Source organism: Salvia hispanica, chromosome 3 (assembly GCF_029641045.1).
Source record: "Salvia hispanica isolate PSC_SH4W2 chromosome 3, Shi_PSC_v1, whole genome shotgun sequence".
Lineage (NCBI taxonomy): Eukaryota > Viridiplantae > Streptophyta > Magnoliopsida > Lamiales > Lamiaceae > Salvia > Salvia hispanica.
This window is the reverse complement of record NC_142694.1, coordinates 23,873,261-23,885,010: the sequence shown is the minus strand read 5'-3', so window position 1 is coordinate 23,885,010 and position 11,750 is coordinate 23,873,261. Positions and strand designations below refer to the sequence as shown.

Genomic DNA, 11,750 nt, shown 5'->3' with positions numbered 1-11,750 from the left:
TGATCGTCCCACTTCAATTTTATCACTTTTGATGGTAGACATCACATTTCACTAACTCATTTTCACTCATATTTTATTATAAAAGTATGACTCACAATCCACTAATTTTTTCAACACACTTTCTATAACATTTCTTAAAACTCGTGGAACACATATTGGGGGCGGAGGGAGTTTCATTTTCATCATTGAAGATCAGATTGAGTAGCACCTCTACGAGACAAAAGATGATTCACAGCCCTACGTTCCGTATGCAAAGAACTCCTCCATTATGTTCGGTTTCTTCCAAGGCTTCTGTTAAGAGAATTCCTCTCAACGTAGGTCGGAAAAGAGAAGAAGTCACGGGAGGCTTATTCCTGACGACCGCTTAGGGTTGAAGAAAACAGAGAAATAAGAGAAGAGAAAGTAGGCGAATTTCGATGATCTTTATTGATGAATTTAGCGCCTATTTATATTCTAAGGACCCTAGGGTTGGTTCGACTTTACGGCCCGAGAAAGAACCAACAAAGAAAACCTGGAACGAAGCTTATAATTCGCTCGACCAAATTATTCAAAAATAATAATAAAAATAACCAAAGCAAAAAATAAATTATAACTGAAATAGTAAAAAACTCCCCACGCCTTATTTGGAGACGAAGTCGCCAAATCTAACTGGTGGTCTTGTTCTCCTTCTCGGCTTCTTGTTCGTCTCTCTCGGCGAAGGCCTTCCGCGTTCCACCGTCTCACAACTCAGCTCCGGTCCCGGCAACTACTCAACCTCTGTATCTTCAATGGTCTCACGCCGCTGCTCCGCTTGGACTAAAGGGGCACTCGTATCAACCCCCCCCCCTCCGGTTAGCAAGATCCTTGTCCTCAAGGATCAGGTCCGGAAAACGTCGACGAACCGCCGCCAGTTGTTCCCACGTCGGATTCGCACCACCATCGTCTTCCCATTCAATCAAGGCCTCCTCCAAAGGCACCCCATCTCGCCGCACCGTGCGGCCAACTACCCATTTCCGCGGCCTCGAAACAGGACGACCCCGAGCAAACAGAGGGGGTAGCACCAATGCCTCCGGTGACACTACTTGCACAAACGGGTGAAGGAAACTGACATGGAACACGTTATGGACCCTACTACCCTCCGGCAACCGCATGCGATATGCCACCTGCCCAATGCGCTCCAGAACCTCAAACCGCCCGTATAACCTGCGCGCCAGTTTTGAAGACAACGGCTTGGCTACTGAGTACTGTTGATACTGCTGCAGCTTCAACAAGACCATATCCCCTACCTCAAACTCCACATGTCTGCGATGCTTGTTCGCTGCCGCCCGCATGCGCTGCTGTGCTCCAAGTTGCCGCGCAAGGCGACGACCAACTCACCTCGCTGATGAATTCTACGTCTGAGGGTGTCGAACTCGACGGCTCTACCGCCACCAATGGAGGAGGATCACGCCCATATAGCGCCTTGAATGGTGAAGTACCTTCGTGGAAGAAGAATTCAAGGATAACTCCGCCCATGGCAAAAAAATCATCCACTTGTTCGGCTTGTCTGCCACAAACGTCCGTAAGTACTGTTCCAGCCCGCGGTTTCGCACCTCTGTCTGGCCGTTAGATTGAGGATGATAAGCGGTAGTGAAATACAATTTAGTACCACTCAAACACAACATCTCTTCCCATACATCATTCAAGAAAACCAAATCTCTGTATGAGACCAATGTCTTTAGGAACCCATGATGCTTAACCACGGTCTCAATAAATAAATTCGTTACCCGCAGGGCGTTGAAATGCGGTGGCAGCGGAGCGAAGTGCGCATACTTGGTCAATCGATCGACCACAACCATAATGGTAGTGAAACCCCAGGATTGAGGAAGGCTCGTTTCAAAATCCATAGACACATCATCCCACACCTGCGAAGGAATAGACAAAGGTTGCAATAGCCCAGCCGGCTTCTGCGTCGAATACTTAGTAGTCTGGTATTCCAAGCAAGCCTCCACAAATTTCTTAACTTCCCTCCGCATATTCTTCCAATAGAACTGCTCCGCAATCCGGCGAAAAGTTCTGTCCACTCCTAGGTGGCCAGCTTGCGGCGATGAATGGTGATCATGAAGCAGCGGTAATTTTTCCGCTGACAACTCGCCCATGTAGATACGGCGACCACTATAAATCAGTCCGCCTACCAATGTCAACTCCGAGCCCGCCGTGCCATCCTCAATGTGTGCACGAATCCGCAGCAGCTCAACCAGCGATTCTGCTTCGGCGCGGAGAGTCTCCAAAATGTCCGGCACTGGATGTGCCACTAGCGCGAGCAGCGCCGACTCCATTTGCTCGCGGTCCTCCGTGCCATCATCGGGCACCATGTCCCTCCTGGACAAAGCGTCTGCCACTTTATTGGAATCCCCGGTCTTATATTCAATGTGGAACTTGTACCCCATTATCTTCCTCGCATAAAATTGTTGATCCAGAGTTTGGATAATTTGCTGCAACAGTTCCTTCAAACTTTTCTGATCACTTCGGATCACGAATTCTCGCCCTAATAAGTACTGACGCCATTTCTCTACAGTTTCCACGATCGCATACAACTCTTTATGATAAGTGGAAGACACCTTCCTCCGAGGACCTTGTTTTTTGCTAAAGTAAGCCAAGGGATGGCCATCCTGCAGGAGCACAGCTCCGACACCGAAGGCCGAAGCGTTGGCCTCGATATAAAATGTTTTTGAAAAATCCGGCAAACACAGTACCGGCGCCGACGTCATTGTGGCCTTCAGGGCCTGAAAGCTTTCCTCCGCGGCGGAAGACCAAACAAACGTTGCATAATTCGCCACAAACCGGCGATAATAGCCAGTAAGGCCCAAGAATCCCCGCAACTGCTTTACTGACGTCGGGACAAGCCATGCGACCATAGCCGCAATTTTCTCCGAATCGGCCTTCAGCTGGCCCCCCGAGATGAGATGCCCTAAATATTCAACTATCGTTCTGCAAAAAACACACTTGGACATCTTGACAAAAAACGATTAGCCTTCAGTATTGTAAGTACCTCATGCAAGTGGCGAACGTGGGACTCCAGGGTGGGGCTGTAGAACAAAATATCATAAAAAAAGACGATAACAAAGAGGCGCAGCAACCTGAAATGTAGACGGAGCATTAGTCAAGCCGGACGACATGACAAGAAACTCAAAATGGCCGTCGTGAGTCCGGAAGGCTGTTTTGAAGACGTCATCTGCGTGCATCCGAATCTGGTGGTAACCGGATCGTAAATCGAGCTTGGTGAAAAAACGTGCTGACCCTAATTCGTCAAACAATTCATCCGACGTAGGAATCGGGAAGAGAACTCAAGGGTCTTCACTTCGGCGTGAGCCATGGGTTGATTGGGGCCCAAGGATGAAAGAGAAGACAAGCCAATGGTCCAACAAAGCTAGAGGGCCTCCCGACGAGGCAATGAATAGAGACGGCTCGGATTTGAGGACAAATCCTTTCCAAGAAGGGGAGGATGATAAGATCATGGAAGCCGTGCGTCAAAGATTTCAACTACAGCTGGATTCAACCGACAACCGTCCTATCGAGATGACATCCGAAAGCTATGAAACTACCACCATTGTCTTCTTCTTGGAATCAGCTTCGCGTGGGTATCTTGCACATCCCAATCGGAGTCTTAATGAGGGAGTTATGGCGGTTATTTACATAAGTCGCGCAGAAAAGGCCGGGAGCTTCAGGTAGAACGCCCGACCGAGCGTTTTTGCCTATGGAAAACGCCCGACCCGGGCGGAATGGCGAAACCCCCCCGGATGAAGAACGCCCGGACCGGGCGTTTCGCTTGTGAAAATCACCCGGGGACAGCACAAACGCCCGGGCCGGGCATTTTGACCTGTATAAAACGCCCGGGCTGGGGGAATAAGCCGAGATTTAGATTTTGTGGGCCAATTTTCTATTTTTGGACCCTTAGTATAAATACCTTCTGGTTGTCATTTCATTTGCTAGATTTTGCTGAATTAAAGTTTCTACCCTAAGTTTCCTCTTTGAGGATTATATCCAATTCCTTCCCTGAAGGTTGCTTGTTTTCATCATTGATTGATTCAAGTAGAGGTATGCATCAATGGGGTGTATCCATTGAGTAGTGGAGCTAAGGGGTGATAGAGCTATTGAAAGTTGCCTAGGGTTGTTTCCAATTTTTTTGTCAAGGTCCTATAGTCATAACTCTTTTAGCTCATCATTATACACATGCTTTCCATTCCTAATCTTCCATCCATTCTTGTTTAGATTTAATTTTTGTGGTTGGATCTCTTTATATCTTTGTTGTTTTTGTTAAATAGAAAATCAATCTCATAAAAATACCTAGATCAAGCATCATCAATGGGTAAATCCTTGTGAAATGGATCATAAAATACATGGATCCTTCACTCTGGCTCGGCCTGATCACCCCCGACGCTAGCATCTCCTTGACCTGCTTCTCAATTTCGTTCTTCTGGAAGTAAGGGTATCTATATGGTCGCACATTGACTGGTTTGGCATTCGGGAGCAAATGAATGCGGTGATCAGATGGGCGGGGAAGCAGCACACCACTCGGAGTACTGAACACAACTTCGTACGAACGCAGAACCGCTAACACCATGGGATCTAGATTATCGGGAAAGTGAGGTGATTCGGTCGTGGCACTTTGGTCATCATCTTTAGACACCGAGACCAGTTCGTATAACTCCACCGAACCTTGCAGGGACAACAGATTTGCCACAGTCTTGAGGGAGGCTGGTCTTGCTGCCAGAGTGGACACCTTCAAACGAAATGGAGACCTGTTGCGCAAAATTCCAACGTCCCGTCCACAAAATCACTCGTCACATGTCGCAATGATTTAAGCCAAGCCAATCTGAGGATCACGTCCGGCGCATGAACAGGTAGAATGTGTAAATCAATCAGGAACACCTGAGATTGAATCACTACCCGAGTCTGCAGGCCAGCGTGGGAACATGCCAACGAAGCGCCGTTACCTACATACACCCGGAACGGCTTAACCGCCGTTAGTGGAAGCGACAGTTTCTATGCCACTGTCGGATGCAAAAAATCATGGGGGCTGCCCGTATCCACCAAAATAACCACCGGATCGGCACCAATCGTGCCCCTGAATTCCATCACCTCCGGCCGCTGACGGCCGTCCATCGCATAAATGTGCGAAAGATTAGCCGTGATGACCTCAGGCTCCTGCTGATCCGACGGCGGTTCTATCTCCTCCACTTCCTCAATGTCCTCACCACCCATATAGGGTAGAAAGGGTCGCTTGCAGGCATAACCTTGCACCCACTTCTCCTTACAATACACACACAAACCCCGGCGTGTACGGTCCGCCCGTTCTGCCGCCGTTAGGTGGATCACCGAAAGCTTAGAATAATCTGGACCTCGTGCATAAACAGGTTTGGTCGCCCCTTGGGAGCGTTGTTGCTGCTGAGGCGCCATCGCAGGTGGGCCCTTTTGGTCTCTGGGTGTCCAATTGCGGCGTTGGGAGCCCTGCTGGGCTGCTGACTTGTCCGTGCTGGCATCGAACTCAATAGCAAGTGCCATTGTCGCCGCCACTGATCTCGAATGGTGATGTTTTACCTGACTTCGGACCGGCTGCTGGACGCCTGCAATGTAAATAGGCAAAAAGGTAGATTCTGGAATGTTCGGGATTCGATTCCGCACTGACTCAAAAGTAGCGTTGTAGTCTGCCAAAGACCCTGTCTGCACCAATTTAGCTATTAGTCCCAAATAATCTTCGAAACTCTGCGGGTCAAAGCGTCGCCGCACGTCCTCCAAGAAGTCGTTCCAAAGCACCACCGGGTTGCTGGCCTGATAATTAAACACCCATTCGGCCGCTTGCTGCTCGAAAAGCATTACCGCATAGTGGAGGCGATATGCCTCGGGCATCATTATGTGATCAAAATAATACTGGACACGAGCAATCGAATTCACAGCATCTGTACCGTTGAAGGGTGGAGGTTTCATCTTGACATCCCTCGGTTGCTCCCATTGACGCTGACCCCCTGATTGTGCCACATCGGATTATCCCAAGAAGTCGGTGCACGTCCCGACGGTAACCCCATCCCCTGCGTGATTCCAGGAGGCTCCCACGACGGCAGTGCCCCCGAGCCAGAATGCGAACCCATACCAAAACTCCCCAGTATACTTGGCATAGAAGAAGGTTGCGCTGCCGAGCTGTTGGCGTGAATTCCCACGGTCATCCCAGACCCTGACCATGGTCGTTCCCACGAAGAACGGGGATGATGCGGTATACTCGTCACTACCGATTGTGTAGGGATTGAAAGTGGTGCCGTTTTCGGCAGAGAATCAGCAAACCAGTGAGACGGAAGACCTAAGCTGTGAGCCGCTTCCGATCTCGGCGGAACTAACCGTCGATCAAAGTCATCCATACACGTCTCGAACCGCGCTAACGAAGCCAGAATGTGCTCGAACATCGTTGACACAGGGTTCGGTTCCTGAGTACCCGATCCGGAAGAGACCCCCACCGTGATTGGCGTCGCCGTGGACTGAACCATCGCAAAACCAGTCGTTCGTCTGACCTTCGGAAATTTATCGTCCATGAGTTCAGTGAAAACACCAGTTTGTTAAGAGAATTCCTCTCAATGTAGGTCGGAAAAGAGATAGAAGAAGTCACGGGAGGCTTATCCCGACGACCGCTTAGGATTGAAGAAAACAGATAAATAAGAGAAGGGAAACTAGGCGAATTTCGATGATCTTTATTGATGAATATAGCGCCTATTTATATTCTAAGGACCCTAGGGTTGGTTCGACTTTAAGGCCCGGGAAAGAACCAACAAAGAAAACCCGGAACGGAGCTTATAATTCGCTCGACTCAATTGTTCAAAATTAATAATAAAAATAACCAAAGCAAAACATAAATTATAACTGAAATAATAAAAAAACTCCCCACGCCTTATTTGGAGACGAAGTTGCCAAATCTAACTGGTGGTCTTGTTCTCCTTCTCGACTTCTTGTTCGTCTCTCTCGGCGAAGGCCTTCCACGTTCCACCCTCTCACAACTCAACTCCGGTCCCGGCAACTCCTCAACCTCTGTATCTTTAATGGTCTCACGCCGCTGCTCCGCCGGGACTAAAGGGGCACTCGTATCAGCTGCCTACCACTGTCCAGATGCGATGAGCTGAATTCGTCAATGAATCAGGGTACAAAGATCATGTACTATTTTCCTAATAATATTCAAATCTAGAAAGCATATGATGGCTAATCAATGGATTAAAAAAAATGGCAGTTTACTAAAAAAAAAACAATTCAATTATACTTGCATGTGAGATACTACAATTCGAGTTGACTATCAGCGCTCCTTTTCCATTTCTTCTTGCGAAGAATGATTTACAGCTTATCATAGCTAATTTGGAAATGGTTTTGAGCTTATAGAGCTTTTAACTATTTTACTGTGTTTGTGGTGTGGTGATTTGTACATTTAATTTATAAATGTTGTGTATTGTGAAACAGATCTGTACAGTATTTGACTATCAATTCCTTATAAAATAGTACTCCCTCTGTTCCATAGTAGAGATGTTACACTTGGGAGATGACACGAGATTTTAAGAGATGTTATTTTGTGTGTTAAGTGGTGAGAGATCATATAATTTTATAATTTATGTGAGAAGGAACTTTTTCCAAAAGAGGAAATGTGACATCTTTTATGGGACAAACTAAAAAGGAAAGTGTGTCATCTGCTATGGGATGGAGGGTAATGTGAATCTTCTAGATTGAAGACTCATGAACTTGCCCCGGACTTGTTCTTGTAAATAAACCCAACGAACAAACAAGATAAACCAAGAAATGGAACAAGAAAAAATGGATAAAAGGAGAGAGGATGGATTAGTGTTATGATTTAAGTGAAGAACAAGAAAGAAATCCCAAAGACACTTTCACATACAAACACCTAATGGCTCCACAAACTAGCAACACAAGAACTAGCAAGCATACCTTTACAATCAACCTTAGCCCGGCAAAAGATCGAATGCAACCCGAAGGAATTTGATAAGTCTTCAAAAGATGAAGAAGGTGAGCTCTCAAATATGGAGAAATAGTCTCTTACAAATATTCAAAAGCTAATGACAAAAACCCTAGACATGGGTATTTATACTAGAGGTTAAAAGTGCAAAACAAAAGAGGAAAAATGAGCAAAATTCGAAAATCGCACAAAAACGCCCGGGCCGGGCGTTTTTCTTCTCCAGGCCGGGCAAATTCTCTGTGGTCGGGCGTTTTGCTTGTTGGACTGCGCGGCTTTTGTAAAACGACCATAACTTCCTCGTCCGGGCTCCGATTGAGGCGTGTAAGGTACTCACGCGAAGCTATTTTGACGATGAAGACAATGGTGGTCTTAGAAGAGAATTTGGACACCATCTTAATAGGCAAATTCTGATTTGAGTCAGACCTCCGCATCCGGCTTGGCTCCTTGCCATATCTCCACCTTCTTTTCGGACCCCAATCAACCCATGGCCCTCGATGCCGTTGCATCCTATGATTGTGAATATACGGATTCACATCATCCTCTCCTTCTTTGTGAAAGGATTTGTCCTCAAATCCGGTTCTTTGATTATTCTCTAGGACACCCGGATTCACATCATCCCCTCCTTCTTTTGAAGGATTTGTCCTCAAATCCCGATCAAGTACACCTTGGATAAGGAGCGGTGCAACTTGGCCTTGTTCACATGAGTTCATTACCGGTAAGAAGTTACTCGGTGCCTCCTCAACTCGGGGTTCACATTCCAAACCTTTCAATTTCTGCATCACAAAGTCATTAAAGATGAAAGACAAATCGAAAGAGTTAGTGAAATAAGTGTCGCTCTTCTCACCAAGGGCAAAAAGGATAGGGTGATTTAGAGCCCTCCCATGGGTGATCTTAGAATCTAACAAGCAACCTTTTTTTCTCACATGCTTGTGGTTTTTCTCTCTTAAAAGCTTTGATTCACACTCACCCCCACCACTCTCTCTTGGCTTTTGCATCTCACTTTTTAGCCTTTTTTCACACTCTATATTTTCTTCTCTCTCTTGCTCATTCCTCAAGTACTCATTTACTTTAGCAATCTCATTTGGCTTCGTTTCAATGCTCAATACTTGAAGGGCTTTTAATGGCTCACACTCGTCCTCGGCTTCCACCATGCTAGACACACCATCATTGAAAGTTGGGCGTGCATCTTCCTCATGTAAGGCCATGGACTCTTTTTCATCCTCACATTTCTCTTCATCATCATCGGCAACAAAATCCATCATATGCTTTATACGCTCTTTAACAATGTAGTTAACATTGTCACACTCACTTTGAGTCAAGCTTTTTGAATGAGGGAAATTGGATGACAACCACGACGAAACTTTCATGTGATAGCTAGGATGAGATCGGTCCACCTTCTTTGGTGGGATGCTTCTTCGGCTTATGTCATCACCATAATTTCGAGGGCTTGAGCTCTCCCTTGATTTACTTGAGACTTCATCCCCCATTAACCACTCATGCACTTTATGATGACCATGATCCCTCATCCTCCGAGAGTGAGACTCTCCATGGAACTTTGGTACTCGCTCCCTTCTACTCCCTCTATCAAGTCCATCATCGTGATACCTTGACTTGTAGTCACTCCTATCATGTCTCTCTCGGTCACTAGGTGCAATGGAATAGTTATGTCTAACTCGATCTCTTATGAGGGATATATTCTCATGGTATGCCGTAAATCCCTCTTGCATAGAATTCATGATTCCCCGCGCATCGCGCATCTCCTTCATGATTGACGAAAACATCTCTTTGAGAGTGTCATCGGATGTGGACGCGATATCGTCCCCATCCTCCATTCTAGGAGAATTGTGCTTAGAAATCCTAGTACGTGGTGGCATTTTCGGTACCTACAAAGAAGATAAAGAGGACTAGGGACACATCCCTTTTGTTAATAACACAAACAACGTACACACCCAAGAATGGAGACTTTAGTGAGGAGCTCACTTCCCAACCCACAAAGTATGTCCCCAATTCCCCAAACTCACACCCAATGTCTCTCGGAAGGTTTAGAGATTTAGTGGCTAGATACTCTCCCTCACTTGCTCTCGATGATGTAATCCCAAGGGTTGCACAAATAGCACAAACAAGATACACAACTAGGCAAGTGAAAACTAGTCCAAGAAGCCACAAGATTAGTGAAAGTAGGGAGCTAAGCCAATGGGACAAATTAACAAACACTTTGTGTGCACAATTTCACCCAACAACAATATACCCAACAATTGATGTAATTTCGGCCTACAACTTTGTAACATTCACATAAACGTACCCAACAATACATATGCAAGTTTATAGCTAATGCCCATGGATAGATTTGGAGATATCTCTTTTTTTTTTTTGACAATTTTCTAACAATTTCACTCTTTTTTTTTTTTTTTTTTTTTTTCCTTACAAGAACAAGAACCAATGGCTCTTGATACCAAATAATGTGAATCTTCTAGATTGAAGACTCATGAATTTGCCCCGGACTTGCTTTTGTAAATAAACCCAACAAATAAACAAGATAAGCCAAGAAATGGAACAAGAAAAATGGGAAAAAGGATAGAAGATGGATTAGTGTTATGATTTAGGTGAAGAACAAGAAAGAAATCCCAAAGACACTTTCACATACAAACACCTAATGGCTCCACAAACTAGCAACACAAGAACTAGCAAGCATACCTTTACAATCAACCTTAGCCCGGCAAAAGATCGAATGCAACCCGAAGGAATTTGATAAGTCTTCAAAAGATGAAGAAGGTGAGCTCTCAAATATGGAGAAATAGTCTCTTACAAATATTCAAAAGCTAATGACAAAAACCCTAGACATGGGTATTTATACTAGAGGTTAAAAGTGCAAAACAAAAGAGGAAAAATGAGCAAAATTCGAAAATCGCACAAAACGCCCGGGCCAGGCGTTTTTCTTCTCCAGGCCGGGCAAATTCTCTGTGGTCGGGCGTTTTGCTTGTTGGACTGCGCGGCTTTTGTAAAACGACCATAACTTCCTCGTCCGGGCTCCGATTGAGGCGTGTAAGGTACTCACGCGAAGCTATTTTGACGATGAAGACAATGGTGGTCTTAGAAGAGAATTTGGACACCATCTTAATAGGCAAATTCTGATTTGAGTCAGACCTCCGCATCCGGCTTGGCTCCTTGCCATATCTCCACCTTCTTTTCAGACCCCAATCAACCCATGACCCTCGATGTCGTTGCATCCTATGATTGTGAATATACGGATTCACATCAGAGGGAGTATTTCATAGTCCTATGAAAGAAATTTCACAATGATAATTTTGGTTATCTAAGAGGAAAGAATGCAGTCTGTCTATATTTTCCTTACCTTGGCTAGTTAATAATACTAGTATGGTATAGCACTAAAACGATCTAACGATTCGATAAGTCTTTGTTGTTATTTACTGAAAGACAAAGATTCAATTATGTTATTTCTATGAAGACTCCTATAAGTTACCATGCTGATTTACCTTTTAAGTAGGTAGGTCAAATAGCAGTATAAAATTCTTAAGATTCTATGCTTAACAAATTTCAGGAATATGCATTATTAGTAGCTGCTACCAAATCCACAAAAAATTACACACTAATCAACCTAGACTGCCTCAAACAAAAAGGATAATTTAGAGTCAGCTGTATATACTACTCCATAAATAGCACCCTTGGATTAATTAAGTAAATACTCCATTAAGATGGCAAAAACAGAAACAGATTATTTGTGCAGAATATGGGGAAAAAAAGAGGAACATAGATGTGTTAACACTTAACA

At 45.2% G+C, this 11,750-nt stretch overlaps 1 protein-coding gene and 1 pseudogene across 1 annotated transcript; both read right to left on the bottom strand.

The window, feature by feature from the left end:
- Positions 1–812: 812 nt before the first annotated feature.
- Positions 813–1,310, bottom strand: LOC148930409 (uncharacterized). Its single transcript, XM_089066460.1, has one exon. It carries the CDS (start codon positions 1,308–1,310, stop codon positions 813–815), a length of 498 nt encoding a protein of 165 aa, XP_088922586.1.
- A 90-nt stretch (positions 1,311–1,400) lies between these two features.
- LOC148930408 (uncharacterized) lies at positions 1,401–5,946 on the bottom strand (annotated as a pseudogene).
- Between the last annotated feature and the right edge of the window lie 5,804 nt (positions 5,947–11,750).